We start from the raw sequence: 22,594 nt of genomic DNA, 5'->3' as shown, positions 1-22,594 counted from the left end.
GATCTCAGGATGACAGGCAGCTCTGTGGCAAAGTAAGGAAATACCAGACAACGCAACTTGGGCGACCCAGATCATGGCCACAGTCAGCTGCCTCACTGACTTCACACATTTGCCCCCCCCCCCCCCCTTCAGTGAACATGGAGGCTGACTGCGTTGATCAAAAGGCATTGTTAGCAAGTCAAAAGCAGACACACTCTCTTCAGAAGCGCGTGGAAACTAGATGCAGGTTTGTCTATCTACCAGAGGAGGGCAGAGGTGCTCTTTAGCCAACATCAGGCTCTTAAACCAAGAGACAGCAAGACAACACAAAGAAACTAACAAAACAAAATAACCACTAAAGATCAAAAACATGAAGACAATCATGAAGCTGAGCCCAGGAAACAACAAAAGGCTGCATTATATGGCGAGAAACTCAAGTCAAAAACGAGAGATGAGTAACTGTGAGCAGATGGAAATCTGGAATGAGATCTTCCACTGAGCTGCAGATGGTTGAACTCAAATCAGACACTAAAAAGGCTGAATTTGGAAATAGAAAGAAAAAGCTCAACAACAGGCAGAAATGTTACTGTACCTGTGATTGTTCTTTTAGGAAATCTGGTAGCTGAAATTCACCTTTAAAGACCTGGAAAAACAAAGGACCAGGTTTAGAGATTTAGAGCTCCACAAATTCATTGAATCTGCATGAAGGAATCAGATGGATTACCATGGTGAAGATTTACTGGATCATCGGTTCACTTTCTTAAATCAACTGAGAAATGAGACGTGTGCAATGGCACCATTATCACTGCTGCTGTCTATGCTGAGCTGACATAGTCTGGACGGGGGCAGGGCGGGGGTCATTTAAGGTGAACGTTTCCACCCTAAAAGTTGGAGGCTGCTGGAAGCATGCCAGGAATTTCATGATCTGCTCCTGGTGTCATGTCATTTTCCCTCAGGGCGCTGACATGGGACACGCCCGAGAGGTGAAAAGACAGAGCAGTGTGTGTGTGTGTGTGTGTGTGTGTGTGTGTGTGTGTGTGTGTGTGTGTGTGTGTGTGTGTGTGTGTGTGTGTGTGTGTGTGTGTGTGTGTGTGTGTGTGTGTGTGTGTGTGTGTGTGTGTGTGTGCGCATTGGACGTGTCTTTCCAGGAAATGAAACCCTGGGTCTCCCACTCTTGCTGGCCTCAGCCACACAGTCAGCACATAACTGGGACTCCTCCTGGATCTTTCTGGATTACTCTGAACACGCGTCTTATTGCAGTATCTGCACAGGAAGGCATCTCATTCATGGCCCGTGGGAACAACACTGTCGCACAAGCTCACTGACAGATAAAGAAGAATGTGGAGGGAAGCTTGGGCTATAAGTAACACCAGTGTGGTGATGGAGAGAAGCTGAATATCAGAAGAGGACATGAAGAGGAGGAGTTTCTACAGTCCATCAGGGGGCAGCAGTGAGACCAGACTGCTACAGTCCTGAGCTCCTTTGCAATCTGCCCCTTTGGGCTCCTTTCCTCTATAGCATAATGTGTAGTGTAGTAATGATGTATGTTGTATTGTCATGAAGTGTTATACAGTGTAGTAATGTGTAACCCATTTGTTGTACTTCCCCTGCATGCTCATTCATTACATTTAATTGTAGACCTTGTACAACACGCTTTGGCAGTAGTGGCCTTTTCTGACCATTCGTCAAACCACTCCCCAAACCAACACTGTAGCTGAGCAACTCTAATTAGGCACAGCAAGCCTGCCAAACTCTGGATGTGTCCACATGTTGAACTGTGTGCATGGGGCTGTAGTAAGAGCCACTCTCTCTAGCCAAAGAGTTTAGAAGGTAATGTCTTGTTGTATTTTTGGTCACTTTTCCAAAATTAAAGTTCCCTTCTGCCTTTGCACTGTATTGGAAAATGCCTGGCTGAATCCACTTTGTGTAAACTGTGTTTATGTGATAACCATCCTCTGTTATTGAAAACCAAAACTATAAACCAAAAAAATAAGAGTTAAATTGCGAGAAATGGACGGTGTTCAACTGCAATCATGAACGCCTTGCTAACTGGCTTATGTCCTTAATTAGTAATCAGACATTACTTTCAAGGCCAAAGAGCTCATCATTGGCTTCCTGTGTTATTTAATGGTGTTACAGGATACACTAGAGAAAGACCTGGTCAGGACCATGGTCTCAGATCCACTGTCCTCTGTTACTTGTTCACACATGCCCCTGCATTGTTCTATTGCTTACATTTGGTGTCTGAATTATACTGTTTTGAGCTATGTCGAAATTGCCATTATTGAAGGAAAGGAGAAAAACATTTTTTTGAAAATACAAACAATTGAGTATAAATCTAACCTGTGTGTTCCTTCTCCAAGTATGTTTCTGTATAGTCAGTACATGAACAGGCTTATGTTACAGCAAAATAATGTTACTTTTAAGAATTTCAAAGTGGTAAAGGGGTTTAGCGATAGGTCAATGCCAATAAAGTAAATCTGAATTTGAAATTTGACTGCTAAACGCAGACGGATATGAAAGTCTCTGACGAATGAAACAGCTCCACAGATTCTTTAAGGACAACATGAATGGTTTTCTGTTTCCTCCCTTAACACTTCTTATTCTTTTTCATGGACAATGGGCTTTCATCACATGGCCAATAGGAGGCGCTGAGTTACTGTAATCATATAATCAATGAAATTTTTCCATTGGAAGCTGTGCTGAACCTCCACACCGAGGGAGGAGTGGGGCACAAGTCCTGTGGCCCCCTCCTGGGCTCCAGTGATTAAAACTTCCCCAAAACACAAAACTCATTCCTTAATCCCCTTGCGTGCCTTCATGCATGCTTGCGTGTTTGCCTGAAGTCGACACAGGGCCAGAAACTGAACGTAACACCAGACAGAGAGAGGCCAGCGCATGTTTCTGATTTCCTCACGGGTGCCATTTTGCAGCTTTGCTCAGCGTACAAAGGCTCCAGGCCAGACTGCTCCGAGCCCGTCCAAACCTTCTGCTCTGACAGAAAAGGGCCTGCATGCTAAGGAGAAGTGGAGCAGAATACCCGGCAGTTGTGCACTAGCTCACACGCTCGAGGTAATAAATCCAAGTGGTGTATGATTAGGAAATGTACAGAAGAGGCCGAGCTGTCCTTCAGAGCGAAGACACGCAGAGATGAAGGGCTGCTTCTGGGAAAGATCAGACTTGATGTCTGCATGATGGGATACTGCAGTAATACGAAGCCAGCCTGCTCCTGTCCAGCAGACTGTGACCTCAAGCTCTATTACCTCTGAAGGATCTGTTGAAATGCTCATGAAAGGAGGAATATTCATAAGGTCTCTTCTATTGAGACTGATATAACATGTACAAATACTGCTCAGCATGATCAAAGGCCCTCTGACTGCCAATGCAGAGCTCGCTCCCAACAGCTGACAGACTGAGATGATACTTTGCTGCCTTCCTGTCATCTTCTTAGAGTTAGAGACGGCAAACTGACCTCTTAAAGAGCAGCACATTGCTGTTCATTAGACTCTGTCCTCTCAGCAATAAGTTTGTTTCTACTTAGAACTATAAGAAGCTTCTGGTCCAGCTGCACTTTTTAATTAGGAGCACAACTGCATGTTGAGCTTGACTTTTTGGTATCCATTCAGGAACTTTATGAGTTTGTGTTTATAGGTTCATTCTATTTATGATACTTCCCGTCTTTCTTCACAGCTTTTCAGAAAACCCACAATAAAATCAGGCATTTGGGCTGGAACGACCACAAAGAATATTCCAACCCCTGACCCTAACGACTGAAGTGTAAGGATCAAACATTCCCAACTCAACTGTGGAGAGAGCAGAAACCCTCAAAACCCGCCACAGCATGCCTCAGCAGAGCAAGGCAGAGCCCAGTCAGGGAGGGACCAGCACAGTCCGGTCAGCCAAGGTGCCTGCTGGTACAAGCAGCAGGTCAGTCCAGTGTGGTAGTGCCAAACTAAACCCTGCAGTGGTTCAGCATCAGTATTATGGCTGGAGCTCCCTGTGACTAAGCTCTGGTCCCAGGGGGTTAAACGTGGTAACAGTCCAGTGCGTTTGAAAAGCTGCCAGTGTCGAGCCACAATCGGCAGGGGAGAATGTTTCTGCTACTTCCACCCTCTCCGTGTGGAAACTTTCCAGGGATATTGTTACCTCTTACAAAATGACTCTGTCTGAACTGCACACTGAATCTCTTCAGGAGACCGGGTGTGTACGCATGCTCAGCTGTTTGTGTAGGCAGGGGGTCCCCTGACCGGCTGCACTAAGCTTAAAGACAAAACTCATCATCTCAGATTATACTGTACCATTTTCTAACATCAGTGTGACAAGTTTTTTTTGTTTGTTTGTTTGTTTTTTTTGAGAGAGAGAGAGAGAGAGAGAGAGAGAGAGAGAGAGAGAGAGAGAGAGAGAGAGAGAGAGAGAGAGAGAGAGAGAGAATTTTTCAGATGATTTTCATTTCCTAATCTTCCTACTCAGATTTTTGCCAGGGTGCCTAAACACCCTCAGTACAAATAATCAAACCATTTAAAGTCCTTGGACTCGGTCTGGAATGTCACATCTCAATATTTTTTGGACAGAAAGAAATGTATCTTTAACTTTAGTGCAGAGAACTGTCAAACACTGAATCTCTTGTCAGACTCATCATCTTGTTTACTTATTCTTTGATCATTTAACTCCTGATTTAAATTCAAATTTTTGTTTAGGTGAAGTTCTTGTGCAGCTGCTTGTTTTGAGACTACAATTGACATCTGAGAGAAAAAACCTAACGGTAAAGCAATCCAACCAGATACTGGCTAACACTCCACACTGGGTTACAGACTACACCATCAAGCACGAGCGGAGCTTTTTCAGCTAAGAGACAAATACGGGTTGTTAGAAAAAAATCCTATTGCCCCTAGCATTGAAAATTTTAGCCTTAAAGACAATATCTAGAGCTTTGGGTGACTTTGTCTTTTCATGTTTAAAGGTTGAGTAGTCTTTAAATGTGCTGCGCAATTGCTTTCATCCCACTGATTCCCCAGTCTCTCTTCAAGATTCTGTGTCTTTTGTGCCTTTGTAATCTCAATACAATGAATTGTACAAATGGGGACAACTCACGACCTTTAGAACAGCCTGTCCTCATTCATGGTGCTGCACTGTTGTAGCTGTGTGAAGAATGAAAAAAGACAGTTTGGTAAAAAAAAGTTCAAACCCTGCCTTACTCTAAAACCTCAACACAGCTGGCCAATCTGAAAGTTACAAAAAATTGTTGGACGCAGATCTCCTGGTTCCACCAGGTTTCTGATGTTAGGTGATCCAAATGATCCAAAAAGGCTCTTTGTTTGAAGCATACTGAGGCCTTAAGCCCCCTCTGTGCAACTAGAGCAGACCCCAGCCATATGTGACTGACATGAATCAAAGGAGGAAGTCTGAGCAGATCAGGCAAACACAAACCCAGTTCAACGCTTGATCTGAGCTAAAGGAATAAGACGCATTGATCGATAAACACACTTCATGTCAGGTCCTCATTAATAAATCTTTTAGCCACTTTCTTCTTTTCATGCTTGTCCAGCTGATGGTTTCATGAATACGAGTCTCTTGTTGAGGTCTAAGAGCCAAAGAGCGCCACGGTGGCCAAGCACTGATGACGGTCCTGAATCAATATGATATGATTAGCCTGCACATCATTAACTGTCCTCACATCAATATGAAGGAAAAGGCTCAGCCACAGACCCAAAGCTGGATGAGGAACTCTCCAGACGTTTGCTTCTCATCTCTCCACTAACTCATCTTATTATTGTTACTGTGGAGAAACTGAGAACTTATTGATCCCAATATCCATTTCTCACCAGGGATCAGCACAGCTGCAAAGCCACTTAAAAGCTATTGATTGTGGCTTCAAGAGCCAGGCCTGACCAGCCTCATTTACAGCAAGCTGGAACGACCTCTGATCGCCAGCAGTCAGAGGCGAAGCAGTGAAGAGCAGAAGTCCAGGTATAGTCAGCTTCATTAGTGGAGATCTCAATGCAAGAAACAGTATAGATGCTTGGGTTCAGTTTCAACCCATTGGTTGTATGTCAAATTGTATCAAAATTGCAAGCAATTTTCAAATTGCAAAGACCAAAGTGTCAACAAACTTCAGCAGGTCACAGTTCAAGCTGCCGACTGTTAATTTCACTCGCCATAACTGTTGCAGGCAAACTGATTCAGCCATAGCATCACATGTTCTGTGAATTGGCCAAACAACAAAAAAGAAATCTTGACTTGCTTGATTAATATGCAAGCTCTCTGCATTGAGTTGCTAGCACATTTACACCACCAAAGATGGTTTTGTGGAAGAAGAATCACAATTTAATTTGTGAGGTGTGAAAAAAATAATAAGGAACCTCCTTTACTAATTGAAAAAGACTTCAGAGTGCCAAGTCTTGCTCCATATGAACAGTCTCTTTCAGACATGTAGCTAGGTGGTTTACCATTATTAACATAAATGGTCAACAAACATAATATCACTTTCGAATGTTATACAGGAATATCACTCAGTGGGCTCATGTTAAATTCAACACTAGTCTTAATCTTCAATTTTTAAAGAACATTTAACCGACCGGTTCCTTTTTTAAAAAAAACAACCCCAACCACTGAAACAAACAACAGCAATATTTTATCTGATTCTAATAACGTAAACAAGATATGTTCATGATGATGCTTGGTAAAATTTATCTTGTTTAATACTGTGTAGACCACAAATACAGTACAGAGGTTTGATTTATACTTTAAGCTCTATTTAAACTAATCACAATATTGATCAGAGAAATCACAAGTAGACAATTAGTATAGCTTTATACTACATTGTGGCCCAAACCAACCTGAAACCCAATGTCTCTGGGTCAGGTACAAGAACTCCTTGACTAGACACAGTTATCAACAGCCTTCATGCGCTGCAACATATTCAGGGTAGCCAACTAAAATGAGCAAGCACAGGCAATCTTCTTCCAACAAGGTCCAGGCCTCCTCTCTACCTTAACATGTCTACAAACGAATCCCTGGAAGCCTTCTGGGTTAAATCAATAGAAACACAGAGGTTCTAGGAGATAAACATCGACACTGTTAACTGCTTTGGCCACAGGGCAGACAATGCTTGGAAAGATTACCTTTAAGACGGGTCTTCACTCACAGTAAAAAACAGCAAGGCACCAGAGAGATAATGCTGCTGTCAACAGGTCAAGCTTCCTTAAGCATCCACATTGCTCAGTCTTCACAATAAAAACAGACATCGTGTTCTATGACTGCCTCTTAACTATTTCTCTTCTGAGCAGCTAAACCCTGGATGCATACTCTGTGGTGAAATCAGGACTGAGGAAGAGATGAGACAGAGGGCAAATATTTGGATGGGGCTGGGTGAAAATTCAAGACAGCAGAGAGAGCATTTCCACATGTGGTTTCATCATACGGTTTAGTTCAGGGCTGGTTGCCAGATGTCTTATGCAATGCAACACAGAAATTGGGGGGTGGGGGGGGTGGGGTGGCCTTGAATTTAGTCAGATCCAATGCCCAGCATTCAGATAAAATTCCTCTACCTCAATAAAACCTTGAGTAATTTAGAATTAAAATTCCAGGTATTTTTTGTTAGCTCTTGCCTCTTAGAACAACAAATAAGCTGGAATGACCCTGACCAACAAACAGGAATAACATGGAGAAAGGGAAAGAGGATTACTCTCCTGGAGTACAGTAAATCAAAATGGTTGAATCTGAAGATTGTCAAGAAAACATGATCATCTCTTTTTATGTGAGTTATGCAACATTTTCCTGGAAGCATCCAGTAGCTCTAAGACATAAACAGCCAAATCCATACCTGTGTCTCCACATTAAAACCACATTTATACACCCCAACAGCCACACACAGTATGCAAGACTACTATATGCAAACTTTAAAAAGAAAAAATAGCAATACATTTGATTAAAAATTTAACATTTAAGTCATAAACGATAAGACACACCTTTCCTCAATTCAATGCACTAATGTTTTGCTCTACAATCTTACTAGATTACGGTTACTTAATATTAAAACGTCCAATGTATTGCTGTATAACAGACATTAGTCATTTCTGACTTAATGACTGTGCTTGTGTTGCTTTGCCACTCTGTCTAAGCATTTACCATTATCCTGTTGTTGTCGAGTTACATAGACTAGCTTTAATATTGTTTCTCAGATATTATTGAATCATACTGAATTTATTGAATGCTAATGATGCTCCACGTCTGCTGGATGTGTTAATAGACAGTTGGCTGCTAAGACCTTCAACATAACAAATTTATGACAAAACATTATGTTGATGTTGTCTTTGGGCTGTAATCAAAAACTACTGAGGTTCAGTACCCAGCCTGGAGGTAAATAACCCCATAAAATAACAGACAAAATGCAGACACCATTGTCTTTAAGCATTCTAACAAACGTTTAAGCAACTGACCACAGCGAAACTCTGAAAAATGTTTTGTTCACTTGGAGGAACTGGCTGATAGGAGATCCTCCTGCAGGAATTCCAGTCCAGGAGGAAAGGGAGGGGGAGGGCAAGCAGACAATAATATAAACCCTGCAGCTGGGTTTGATGCAGAGGAATCACACTAATAACCTGCAGATGTACACAGCATAAATCTGAACAAATGAGCATCTATACACACATGTTGTCATCAAGACACGCAAGTCCATTGTGAGGAGGGTGTTCACCATTTCAGGGAGCAGAGGCAGAGGAAGAACCAGCAGAGACATGGATATTTACTGCATCCAAAATATGTCAACAGGACCACAGGCACATTTGAAAAGCATTAACATGCAGAACATGGTGATAAGGCGGATGGAACAGCATGAGGATTTGATATCTGACCTGCAGTCTGACATATGGCAGCTGTGATAGAAAATTGGTTACATACACCATAGAGACTCAGCTTTAAAGCATCAGTCCAACATTTTGGCAAATGTGTTTGTTTGTACTCATCTAACAATGAGACATTGTTAAGAGTAGTTGACTTTAACACGACTGATCAACAACAGCTGTCCGTGAGGACTGCAAGTAGTATCTCCAAAGTCATGGGACCAGAGGCACAGAGCTCGAAAGCAGGGCTTCTCAAAGTCTGGACCTCGGTCTGTATCTGGACTGAACAGCACATCAGTCCAGACCTAGCACACGTCTCAGTGACCGTTAACTCCGAGTCAGAGAATCACTGAGCGGCTCTATTAGATGCAAGAGGCCTCACTTGGGTTTATTTTTATTGGCCAACATTTGTATTGAGTCCCATACTGAGTATTTCGGTTTGCTTCTTCGGATCCCAAAGGGGAGTTTTTAGTTGAGATAAGGGCTCATTCATTGGTAGCTAAAACACGGCTTTTGTATTGAGCACTGACTGCCTGAGGTCTGAGAGCATTTTCTGATTAAGCTAGTTATCATTATGGACTTCCCAAGTTTTTATGAGTCAATTTACACTGCTATAGACTAATAAAAACATCATTCATTTTGTAAGAAAGTGAAAATATTAAACAGTAGGCTAATTTGACCAGTTTTCTCATATGAAAGTCTGGCCCCCACCGCGTATTCTTAGAAAAACGTAGGTGAGGACCCCTGCAATAACTCGTGTGATGAATAGACAACACATTATGAAGTGTAGTGAATTTTAGATAACATTTTCTACTGATCAGTGATTCGTTGGTGACGCTGAATATACAGTGCAGCTGGAGACTGCTCACAGTGATCCTGTCTCCAGATGAATGGGGTTTCAATGGAGCTGATTTCTCATTGACGTCATGGTGACCTTAACTGCTGGAGAGAGTGTTGTGTGTTGTTGCTGCTGAGTTCACACATTACCATTGCACTGGAGAATTTGCTATCTGTCTCCTTTTCTTTATACAAAATTTCTACAACTAGTGTAAATGTAGTTGTAAGAACGTGTCTGAGTCAGAAAAAAATATGGATGAGCTGTCTGAATCTTGTCTGCCTCTGTTTCATGCTGGCCTCATCATAAGCGAACGCACTGATTCAATATTATTTGTTATCACTGATCAATCCAGACCTCGAATGAAAATCAGGTGTGGATCTTTGAATAATAAGTTTGAGAACCCCAGCCCTATAGTACATACATCCACAGCTAAATATGTGCTTACATACGACGACAAATGTGCATTAAAGATGTTCCTAAAAACGTATTTCCCTGACAATCAAAAGGAAGTTTAAACTTAGGCTAGTCAACTAGTATAAAAAGAAAAAAAACTCAGAAAACAGTCAAAATTGAGCGTGATCTAATCTGTAGGGTTAAACACTGTCTGGAAAAATACTGCCTATAAGAGCAATTTTAAACCCTTAATCACATTCTTCAACCACTAACTAACTAACTAACTCAACAAGGGCCACCATCTCATTAAGTCGACATGGACAATAAACTCGGCTACATCAGCCATTATAAGAACAAGTTACTTCAAGTTTAGATCTCATGGAGAGCATAGGAAGAGGTTCTCTGCCACCTTGTCTGTAGTTTTCATCTGTGTTTGTGGTCAGACAAACTTTTTCCAACAAATACCCAAATGAAAAAAAAGTTCCCTCTTCCCTCACTTACACTGCAAATGTTTTCCGTTTGAGTCATAACAGTCCCGACAACATGACGAATTGCACCAAAAACATTCTTTCTTTGCGTCCTCATCCCCCTTTTTTGGGTCCCCTCAAACTAATGGAAAAGCAATCCAAATGCTTCAGAAAAGTATATTGGCTAACACTCCAAACTGGGTTAAACAAACCCACCAAGCACTATTGGAGTTGCTCTCAACTTTTCCACAAAGAGAAAATCAAACCACACAACCCACTGAGCAACATCTAGTAAAAAAACCACCAGTGTGAGGACATCACACAGTCAAACTCACGTTACCCAAATGATTCTGAAACTTTCTTTCTGCAGACACCAGAAATCAGGAATGAGGATATGGTGTGTGCTCTTTTATACAGTAAGCTATTCAAATGCCTGTATTCTGCTTCATCCCTTCCCCTCTTAGTTAAAAGTCTGTCCTGAATATTTCAGTTTCACTGAGTCTGCAGATTCTGGCCTCTTGGTGTGTGTAGTTGTGCTTTTTGTGACCAGTGAGACACTTCCTGCTGGAGAGGGAAATGCTAGGAAACAGTGTTGATGCTTTGCAGTGTGATAAATCACAGGCTAAGAGAGGACCTCCTGTTTGTGACACAGAAACACACGACTCCAAACACACATATGGCACAAACACTGCTGATGACATAACTGGCCTCACTTACAGTACTGTGAGTTGCACCATGACACTGATGCAATTCAGCTGAGACAGAGTAATACTTTAGCACAAACACAGACCTACCCATTAAGAGTACTGTGGCATATATGTGACTGCAGGTTAATGGCAGACTGTGAAAAATGGAAAGCAAGGTAAACAGCCTCAACAAGTTGTAGCTTGACACTGACATTGTTTCAACACTCAGGTATCAAAGATAATGAAGTACTTTACACTTTGTGGCCAATACTGATGTTAGGTGGTAAGACCTGGCTTGCAGTTGGTGTTTCATCCAAGAGCTGTCAGATGGGGTTGAGGTCAGGGCTCTGTGCAGGCTGGTTCTTCAAAGTTCTTCAACCTCGAACTGGGAAAACCATTTCTTTATAGATGTATAGGCTACAACCAGACTGATAAATCTTTTGGAAGGTTTGAGATTAGCTTTTCAAATATAAATTGGTGTCTGCGTATGTGTCATTAAATAAGAACATATGAAAGTACAGAAATTTCAAAGATATGTTTCAGGTGTTTTAGAAAATTACATAGCTGAGCCCAAACCATGTCCACTTACCTTTGTCCATATAATGTAAGAAGATATCAATTGTGTTGCGCGACCATGAAGCAATTCATGTCATATAGACACACAAGAGCTTAACTTCAAGGTGAACTTTTACATGTGCTGGTTGAGAGACCAGGAGTCTGGTAGCAATACTATCTTATAGTTCTCTCTGCTACACTTCCATTTTATGTCTCAGGTTTGCATGGAAATATAAGCACTGTGAATAAGTATTTGGGGTGGACAATAATACGCAGTGAGACTGAACAGACAAGATGTTTTAGTAAATACCCAGACACCTGGAAAGAGCTCCAGGCTTTGTGCTTAGAAGAAACAAATCAGCCAGAAATGTTTGGACAGCAGTCCAACAAAGGAGAGGCCAAAAAACTCACTAAGTCAATGGACACTCTTGTGACACAGTCTTCAGTCTGCATCACCACTTAACTGCTGATCCAACTATAAACATCCCTTTCACAACACAATATTTCCCCATTTTTCAACCTTGTTTTTATCTGAGCAATGACTGTAATACTGCACTGTTCTAGCAGCAAGCAGCGAAAAATTTCCCCAGGTCATAACAGGAAGGAATTTCAAACTAACCGACACTACAGCTGCTCCAAGGATGATGTACAATGTGAGGCCATCTTCTTCTCAGTAGTCTTGATGATTTACACTAATTTATCAATGTCTCAAAATTAGTGCTATCAAGACTTATTGATGTTAGCACCTCTTTTACTGCCCAATTCAACACACTGAGAAATTGGGCATCTAAGCACCAGGAGGACCTTGAAACCTCACCCATGCAGTCCTTGAGAGATAAAAATACATCAGAGAATCTAGTCCCTGAGCTCACACAAACACTTCGCATCTTAGAGAGGAGCTGCAGAGCATGTCACCTGATAGCTCAGCTTGAGAAAAAGGGTTTAATAAAACATATTCTGCTCCAAAAATAGCAAATGCCGTCCCAAGATGGCAGCAGTGTTTGACGTCTGCCAAGGACATCACTGCTGAAGTGAAGAGGACTGTGCTCATGCACACGCACGCACGCACGCACGCACGCACGCACACATGCACACATGCACACACACACACACACACACACACACGGTTTCTGTAATGTTAGGAGCAGGTCGGCCATTAATGGTGAGGGTGGTGGCTGGATCTTCCTCCTGTCCACATGTCAAATTGTCTTTCAGCTAGACACTGGAAACCAAAAGTATGTGTATGGGGTAAAAAAAGTAAGTCACATTGACATTTCCATATGTAAAGTGTAAGGTCTCCTGCTGCTGCAATCCAGGACATCCCATACACCAGGTCTTAGGAAATACAATGTACACAAAAGAGACTAATCTTAGCCTGAGCCCAGCAAAACGTAAGATCCTACATTTTGCATAATCCAACTTGATAGCATGTCTTGATTGGACCCTCCCAGCCTGTTGGCCGCCACAGTCTTTTAAACTCCACAACCCCAGTTTGTAACACAAGGCTTTCTGTGATAAATTTGACAGTTCAACGCCCCTTTAGATGACCCTGATGACATCATTACAACATCATTAGGGATAGTCATGGAAGATGTGATACAACTGTCTCACAGGCTGCTAGTACTCCTCATGACAAATAGTGTAGAGACTTTGACGTGCGACTTATGGAGTATGTCTTTAAATTCATAGCTTTTTGATGAGACTTTGTGCATGTGGGACCTTGTTATGCAAAAGTCAGTAAAACTTGGAAGTTGCTTTATTTCACTGCTCAACTGGCACTCAGATCAATGACACAACCTGTAATTATAGTTGTGCTGTTCCTCGAAGTGCATTGCAAGTGCATTTCTTTTCAACCCATCAGTACAGTATTATTATTACTGCAGTGATTTTCAGTGTGTTGATCACACATTCCAGAGAGCCACTATTACAGAGCAGCATGCAAATCCTGCCGTGGATACTACACTATACTTTGGAGATTGGACAAAAAAATATACGTAATTGGTAGTAAATGAGCTCAAACAGTATGGCAGTATGGCTTCTTTTAAGGAAAAGTTGAGCAACTTAGTTTGGGAATGGAGTCGTTTGCTCTCTGGCACATCTATACCACTCTCAGATCTGTCTGCTAAATATCAGGCTACAGCCAGTTAGTTCACTAAATAGACACATCATATTTTATCTCATCTGTACAGAAAAAGTGTGCAAATAACAGGTTGTGGTCTTAGAGGGGATTAGCTGCTAGACTCTTTATTGGCCAGTGACTTCGAGAGGAGCCATGTCTTTACACTAATCTAAGCTAACAAACTGCTGTCTGCAACAACACAATTACCATATAAACATGAGTGGGATCAATTTTCTTCTCCAGCTCTCACTAAGAAAGCGAGTAAATATAATTCCCTAAATATTTTAAGCATTCCTTTAAAATATTGCTCTCCAAAGAGTGACATCCATCAGGATAAAATACTTAAGCTTCTAGTAGTGAAAAAAGTCCCTGACTGAGACTGACTGAGAACAAAAATCATGAACATAGAAAACACGATGTTGGTGTTCTGATCAGCACTCACCCTTCTGGTGTTGTCCAGGACTTTGGGGTCAGGCCGGCCATAGTTAGGGGGATTAGCATGGGGGTCGTAGCCCAGTCTGGACAACATTGGGGCGATGACGGCCATGTCCCTCACCACATCAGCTGGGATCTTCCCCACCCACTTGGACAAGGCCTCCACGTTGACGGGCTTGATGACCTGGTCTGTGGACCTCTCCACCCTATCAACACAACAAAAAAATATTTGTTTCAGCTGTGATCTGAAGTAGGAAGTTATTTAATCAGTTCAAGGTTGTTGAAGCAAATGTTTACAATGTCAAAGATCCTAGGTTTTACTCCCAAATGGTCACATCTTTTCTAAATGTTGTACTTGTATGCTGCAATGGTTTCTTAACCAGTCATTCTTCAGCAATTAACCAGGCACACCTTTGAAGCTCTTTCTGGTGTGCATCAAATGTTACTGACTCACTGCAGGTCTTTGAATTTACTGTAACTGTCATTAACTGCTCAATGCACACACAGTTCCCTTTCAGCCCCTCCAACCAAATGAAAGAGTTAACACATCGTTAACACTGTTTAGTGACTGACCATCCCTCACTGCATGACACTGCATCAGTGTCACAGCATCAGCACCATTTGCTCAGTTTGTCCCCAAATGGACCAGTTCACCACAAATCAGTCCACTTGTCAGTTCTGTTCAGTGAGCATCAAACTGGCTGTAACTGGACCAGGAGGCAGTATTAAAAATGGCCTCCTAGCCTTTCTCTCTCAGCAGGTCCCTGTGAAATATGCTGAATAATTGGCCTCTCTCTGCATCAGTTCACTCCTCCATCAGCATACATCACATTTCATATGATTTACCATCTATGTTCAGCCTGTCTCAAACTCAAACATCTGGACTGAATACAGTTTCCTTGATCTTACTTAGTCAGTGTGTCACGGACTGTGTCAAAGGGCAAATACTGATATGAACTGTGCAAGGTCAAGTTTTCAGACTAAGCTACAGAATCAAGCTGGCCTGCCACAGACAACATCTAGAATGCTCCCGTCTGTTTTCTGGATAACATCAACCCCAACTGTTGTCTACAACTACATATTCACGAAGCAAGGAGATTGGAGCATCTGGACAGAAGCTTTTGTTTTCTGGAAACTTTCTGAGCAAAGTTCACCACATTGACCAACAGGCAGGATCTACTGTCAGATGTACAGTATGACGATGTAGATGTCTGCACCCTTTAAAATGAGCAACTTAACAAACCAAGAGGCCCACTGATAGCATCTTATCAAAAGATTCCATAAGTACAGTGAACTGTACAGTGAATTGCAATTTTTTGTTGGTTCACTAACTATTTCAGGTATAATGCACAATATCTACAGTGACTTAGTGAGTATTCAGACTGTTTTTCTGCAGGGAGACTTAATTGGAGTCCTCCTGTGGCAGATTATATACAGTGCAAGTTAAAGATTAAGACTAAAGCAAGATTCAAACTTTTTACTCTGTCCAATCCTAGATAAAAATGTATTTAAGCACACAGACAGTGGATCCAACAGGATGAAACCAGTGAAAGTGGCACAGTGAACTGGAACATTGATAAAAGGGTCAATCTGGCTTCCATTTATCTGGGTGGAAATTTGGGATTCCTAACCCGTCTAATCAATGGAAAGTCAGCTGGAGGACTCAAAAAATGCACATTTATCGCATTCTCGCTGAAATAAAAGCCTCCTATGTACAAAAGCCACTTCTTTTGATCCTCCAGACTGTTGCTGATTTTTCTGGTTGCTCTACCTTCCCACACATCTATGTACTGTCTGCAGTCCAGCTTGTCAGTCCCTATGTTTCCTGTCTGACTCTACCTCAATACGGCAATTCACTTCCCTCTAATCCATTTACTTTGCAATTGAATCTTTACACTGTACGAGTATAGTCTCCTGCATGATTAATAGAGTGAGCTGGTTTTGTCATCTCAGGAGGATGGTGGAGATGGTTTGTGAGAGACGGGCTATGATCCAAATATCCACTCTGCAACAAATGGGTAGGGAATCACTTTAGGTAACTCCATCAAGACCCAAGAGGCTGCTAAGTGTTGACGTGGAACATAAACTGATAAAGACAAAGACTGAGTGTAGGGAACGCAGCTCAGCTTCACCATCAGGTTAGATGCAGGCAATCTAAAGACATAAGAATGCACCAACAAACACGCATGTACGCACACACACGGTCATACACACTGTATTTTCCTCTCAATAGAATCTATAATCATACACAAACATCTAAGCTTTCAGAGAGTTTTGGAGTTGCATTGGGGGCTGCACGGTGGCGCAGCAGCTAGTGCGTGTGCCTCACAGCAAGAAGGTCGCAGGTTCGATTCCCGGGTCGGGCCTTTCTGTGTGAAGTTTGTATGTTCTTCCCGTGCATGCGTGGGTTCTCTCTGGGGACTCCGGCTTCCTCCCACAGACCAAAAACATGCTCATTAGGTTGATTGGTGACTTTAAATTGCCCCCAGGTGTGAGTGTGAATAGTGTGTGCCCTGCGATCGGCTGGCGACCGGTCCAGGGTGTACCCCGCCTCCCGCCCGTTGACAGCCGAGATAGGCTCTTTGCAGTGAAATATTGAGTTCTTTCACATTTTCAGGCATCTAAAATCAGATGGAATAATCTGCATATTTGTGAAGCTGAACATAACTCATGTTCACACTAAAGTCATAGGTTGTGACAAGGGTTTCAAGTAGACTATGCTTCAATTTAATAGGTCACAAGGCAAAACCTCTGGTCTATAGTAATACATTTCGAAACAGTAGTCATAGGTCAGGAGTCCTGACCTGTAAAAGCCAACCAGTACCACATACTGTAGGTCAAAGTGTACCCTGCATGCATTGTAAAATGACTCAGTCATGGCCTTATGACTCTTGACAACCAAATAAGACTCTGTTAGTTCGGTGTAATGCCATCATTACAAATTTAGAATGCAGTCTAAGCTAACCCTAGCACAGTGCTGTTCAATTAAAAGCTGAAATGATTAATCAATTAGCCAATAGACAGAAAATTATTTTTTACAATAAATTATGTCTGTCATGAATACATCAACCAAGGTCTGTATAAACAGTCTAGCTTCTTGCAAAACTTACAATAAAGTTCACTCAACAAAAAAAAAAGCATATTTGGCTGAGTATCATAATAATGGCAGTAATGCATTACAAAAGTAAAACTGCAGCAGTTACTTTTTGCTGTGATGAAGTAACATAACGTGTTACTAATGAGATTTTGGAAATATTATTCCAAGTACTATATCACAGAACATGTAATAACATATTACTTTCAGATTAAAGTGATGACTAATCTGTAATATATTACATATCACATCACATGAAAGTAACCACAAAAAAATAACTAAACCTAATACTGGCAAAGAGCATGTGGTTCCAGTTTGTGAAGATTCAAATCACAATTTTTGTTTGTTTCTTGATTGTTCAGCCTTGATCGTGTTTGACGTGAGAGTTACAGTTCGCTCAACTTGAGCAGCACCAGGACTGAAGGCCGGACAAAGAGACTCAACAGTATGAGAAAATGAGGGAGACAGTCCACGGATGTAAATATCCTGTTTGTTTCCTGGTATCAGTCTGAAATCATTTGCACCCACACTGCTGAACAAGTAACGCACACACGCTCTTCTCAGCTTTAAATGTGATGTGACAAAAAAGCCTTTCCACCCGTCACATGACCACTTCCCTTCAGGCTGATGCTCTTAATGGCCTCCAGCTTGTCAATTATTCATTACTGGGCCTCCTTCAGCCAAGGTGGTGTTCTGTATCACAGACGGCTGATAAGAGAGAATCGGACAGAGACATCAAGATCCCGAATAGGATGGATAGTTAGGGAGAAGGGATGGAATGGCTCCCTGTTCTGGGATAAGTAATGGATCAAGTCTCTCAGCTAGACAGGGCCTCCACTAAATCAAGGCCAAGTAATTGATGTTAATGCTAAGGCAAGGTCCCACTCTGGGGCCTGGTTGCCCGCTGATTGAGATTTCATGTAGATAGAGACCCGAAGCTGCGGGATTGTGGAGAGTGCTGGTGGTTGTAGAGGGCAAGAGGCATTTTCTGCCAGGTGTCATGGGGGTTGACTTTAATGCACTGTGGGCAAAGTACTTGAGAGGAGGTGGGGCAAAATGTTTATGATGGTAAAAGGTAGTTGTGCTGCCCTGAAGGCTACTTGTGGCTGGCCTCCTTTAACATCAAATTGTATCAGGACCCATTTAGGGGAGAGGTATGATGTTAGATCAATGCCTGTAATAGCTGACTTATAGTCTGTGTACTGAATAAAAACTACTACAGAAAGCACACAGAGTGAAAACCTTTAAGATTACATTATTATACACAGAGATAATTGTGCATTGAGTTCTAGCTAAGACAAGCCTGTCAAGAATTGCCATGACGGACTCTTGGCATTCAAGAAAAAGACATTTTGTGCAAAAATAAAGGTCTGTCAAAAATGGCAGATTTTCTATTCAGGGACTATTACACCAGTGTTGCAACAAGTCTGACACATGAAATGATTTTCTAATGTTAATTTTGACATGTTGAACCAATGCATGAGCATTTTGTGAAGGGGACTGAATAGCACAGTAGCAAGACTTCAATATACAGCTGCATCGTTTGCCATACATGTTGCTTCTCATTGATATTGCATATTTTCTTGTTGTTTCTCACAGTCATTCTCTTTCTATTCATAGGTCATCAAAGCACAGTACAGCTGCCTGGTTCCAGACCTTTGAATCTAAATACACTTTCAACTAACTGTGATACAAAAATCAGTGGAATCTGCAAATATAAATAATCTGCCAAGTTAACTGTTGAAGTTACCTTTCAAGCAAAACTGCCAAATAGTGGCTGATTCCAGCTTCTTATGGAGGTTTGCTGCTTACCTCTGTTTGTATCACTGTGAGTTGAATATTTTTGGTCAGGCAACACAAGCAATCTGAATGTCACCACGGGCTCTCTTCATTAGTTAGACAAGGCAAGATTAAGAATGGTGAAGCCATTTTCCTGTGCCTGACTAACAAAACATAGCAACACAAAAAATGGCCACAAAAATGGCCTGACGTGCTGACGAGAGTGACATAGCTGTACCATTTTTGTAAGTCAACTTGCATAAAACCCAAGTCTTACATTGGTGTAGTTACTTTGATCAAAATGACAGCTAATGTGGCTAGCAGCATGTACTGCAGACACGAACGCTGGAGCAATGTTAGCATATTTAATACTAAGTGACAGGCAAACGAAACGGTGAACATTAAGGCCCAGGTCATATCCGTCGTGCAGCCAGATGTCCTGTTCTTGATAGAAAATGATCTCTGTCAACAGATCCAGTGTGTCTGTACCTTTATTTATTTACTTTTACCAACAATTAGTGTCAAACTGTATGCCAACGCTGTTCAGTTGAAGTCGTTACATCTGCAGATATGATTCAAACATCAATTCATTCACCCAAATGTGTTAATAAGCCGAATGAGACAAATCCGTCCTCACAGCATTCAGGCAGCCTCTCGCTGTAGATTCCGAATGTGTCAAAGCAACAATTAATGCTATAATGTCTATGGCTGTGGATATGTTACCATGGTCAAGGAGAACACTGGGTTTAAGCATTTGGTTGAAGTGTTAAAGCCCTGCTTCAATATGCAGTATGGAGCAACTGAATGATGTGACATCATTCAGCTTATTATCCTGTTTTAGTCTGGAAATCATGCTTTCATCTGAAAGCATGCTGGACTTTGTCCCTGACTGGGAATGCTGTTGACAACGGACTGTTTGATGTAGATATGCAGAACAAAGCAGTGTCTCCATGCCTATCTTCAGCTTAGCTCAGAGGGCTCTGGCGAAGGTCGCATTCATTAATATTTGATAGGTATCAATTTGTGGAGGGGGTGTCGTGTGCATTAAATGACCTCAGATCTGCATCTGGATCCCAAAGAGTTCTTATCACTATAGGAACATTTAGTAGATTTTGGCCTCCTGTTTTCAAGTTGCAGCATTCTATTTTTTTAATCTATTTTTAATTGTGCAAGGAGAAAGGTTAAACATAGAGTCTCTGCTTCATTCAAATAAAACCCCAGATGAAGATTTTCCAATGAACACAACTAGTGATAAAAGTGTGTTATGACAGACAAGGACATTGTCTGAAACTCAAGAGTCCTTACCACTGAGCTGTAGCCATCCAGTGTTATAGTAGCATGACTGAAGAGCACTTGAGGGTCTCCAAGGTACCTCAACTTGAACCAGAACATGCCTGACAGCATTTTAAGATGAGCTTTTGACTTTGTCAGCTTTGTTTACAGGATTTATCCTGTTTGGATTCGCACTTATTTCTCTTTTCTGAAAATTATTTCACTTGCATGCAAGTTACATTAGTGTTATGCTAGATATGTAACAGACTAGCACTTCTTATGCATATGTGATTCAGGTTACTAACATACTAACTACTAATACCCTTAATAAACTAACTCCAAGCTCATTAGCTGTCATGTACAGTTTTTGATATGGTAACTAACCAGGCGTTGGTAAATTAGCCACAGCGAGGGATTGCAGAGATTGCTTCATTCATAATTGTAACACATTATTTTAAAATACATAATTAACAATCAGATGTTGTCTCACAGGAATAAATAGCCGGAGTCACACCAGATTCAGAACTGTTTACTGGTGAGCAGAGACCTCTGAATTTATTTTTCTAACTTTTGGATTTAAAAAGTGGATTTATCTTCACTTCAACCTGTCTACAGCAGCAAGCCACAGAGGTGCCGACCTATACTGTAATTCCTCTGTCTTTGTGGACTGCTAACTGGCGGGGAAATATACTTTACATCATGAATGAAAAAGAGGAAAGGGGGAAAAGAAAAGACACTGCAAGGAAATCACTGAAAGAACAAGAGTATGGTGAGTACTGGGGTCAACCAGAGGCTGAACTGAAAACAAAGACAGTCACACAGTGCCTGCCGTTGCTGGCTATCTTGGTAATAATGTGAAGTATTCTTCTCTATTCTGTTTAGGGTGAATAAAGGCATTCTGTGAGAGGTTTCAGGACATGAAAAGCAAACAAAAGGACTCAACATATTTGCAATGCTGTTTAATGTGCAACCAGCTGATGTGTGAAAGCGTATTCATCCTGAAGATTTCCACATTCTGAGGAGACATGCACTGAAGTTTGCATCTCTGTTTGGGGCAACCTACTACAAGCAGCTCTTTTCAAAACAGTTTCACTCTAAACTGACTGACCCAAACCTGGAAAACCAGCTGCAAGTAGCATCGTCATCATCACAACCATCTGACATCAGATGCCTTGTCAAAGAGCAGCAGGTCCAGCTCTTGCACTAGAGGTTAGTGTCACATATGTGTTCAATAATGTAGTACGGCTCCAAGTGCAGGATACAAAAAACAAAATGACCCTTGTCAGGAAAAAGGTTGCCACCCCTGGTTTAGGCCTTTAGCAAAACAGACCAGTCATTACTTATCATTTCTATGTACCTCATATCAAGCAAAGAAGGATGAATGTGTGCAATTGTTAGTAAACAACAGATGAGAAGCTCTGTAATGTGAATAGATATTTAACAGAAGTTAGATGTATCCATTGCCAGAAACATCAAATGACTAGTAATCACCAAACAAAGACTGAATAGTTGCAGCTGCAGGTTTCTCTTAGCATCACCCTGGAGTTGAAACTGGCCGTATATTTCTTGTCAAACCAGGTTATGGCTAATCAGGTTATGATAGGAACAACATGTTGAAACGATGAAAAGGGACTGAATCGTGGAGTGAAAGGAGCTGAGCATGCTCAGTGGGATACATGTCTTTAACTGGATGATCTTACTAGATTTGTGGTGGCAGTGGATCTGGCTGCACTTACCTTGTCTAACTCACTCTTTGGTCACCCTTCTTTTCCCATGACCTCATCTAATCCACAAAAGTAAGGCATGGCAACTGTTTCTGGGTCAGAGATCAATATACAAAGTCAAGGACAATAGAAGGTAAGCAGAGGTTGTTGTGCCATCATTGGGCAGAGCGCTTTAACACATATCAACAGTTCAAATGATCAAATGGCTCAATGTGCCTTGATGTTGGTATTACGAGCAGCTTTATGACTCTGGCTCATCTTTACGTAGTGTGGACATTAGGTTTAAGAAGGTAGTCCAAACACAATAAGTAGGCTCAAGTTCATGTCAGCAAATACCAGCACAGCTGAAGACTCCTTGAGAGAGAATCCCACTCACTGACATCACTGGAGAAGGACTATAAAAATCACATTCC

General features: G+C 41.6%; 1 protein-coding gene across 2 annotated transcripts in view; it reads right to left on the bottom strand.

The window, feature by feature from the left end:
* The window catches only part of tpst1 (tyrosylprotein sulfotransferase 1), a 46,842-nt gene that overhangs the window by 2,472 nt on the left and 21,776 nt on the right, over positions 1-22,594 (bottom strand). The window contains exons 3-4 of one of the 2 annotated variants that reach the window (XM_070971008.1): positions 14,320-14,518; positions 572-622 (exon numbers count right to left, since the gene is read on the bottom strand). In XM_070971008.1, the coding sequence (XP_070827109.1) occupies positions 572-622; positions 14,320-14,518 (250 nt within the window). The remainder of the gene's footprint in view (positions 1-571; positions 623-14,319; positions 14,519-22,594) is intronic. The other variant, XM_070971009.1, reaches the window with a different exon arrangement.

The sequence above is a fragment of the Chaetodon trifascialis genome, chromosome 9 (assembly GCF_039877785.1).
Source record: "Chaetodon trifascialis isolate fChaTrf1 chromosome 9, fChaTrf1.hap1, whole genome shotgun sequence".
Taxonomy (NCBI): Eukaryota; Metazoa; Chordata; class Actinopteri; order Chaetodontiformes; family Chaetodontidae; genus Chaetodon; species Chaetodon trifascialis.
The sequence above is the reverse complement of the archived record's forward strand: the minus strand, read 5'-3'. Positions and strand labels throughout refer to the sequence as shown.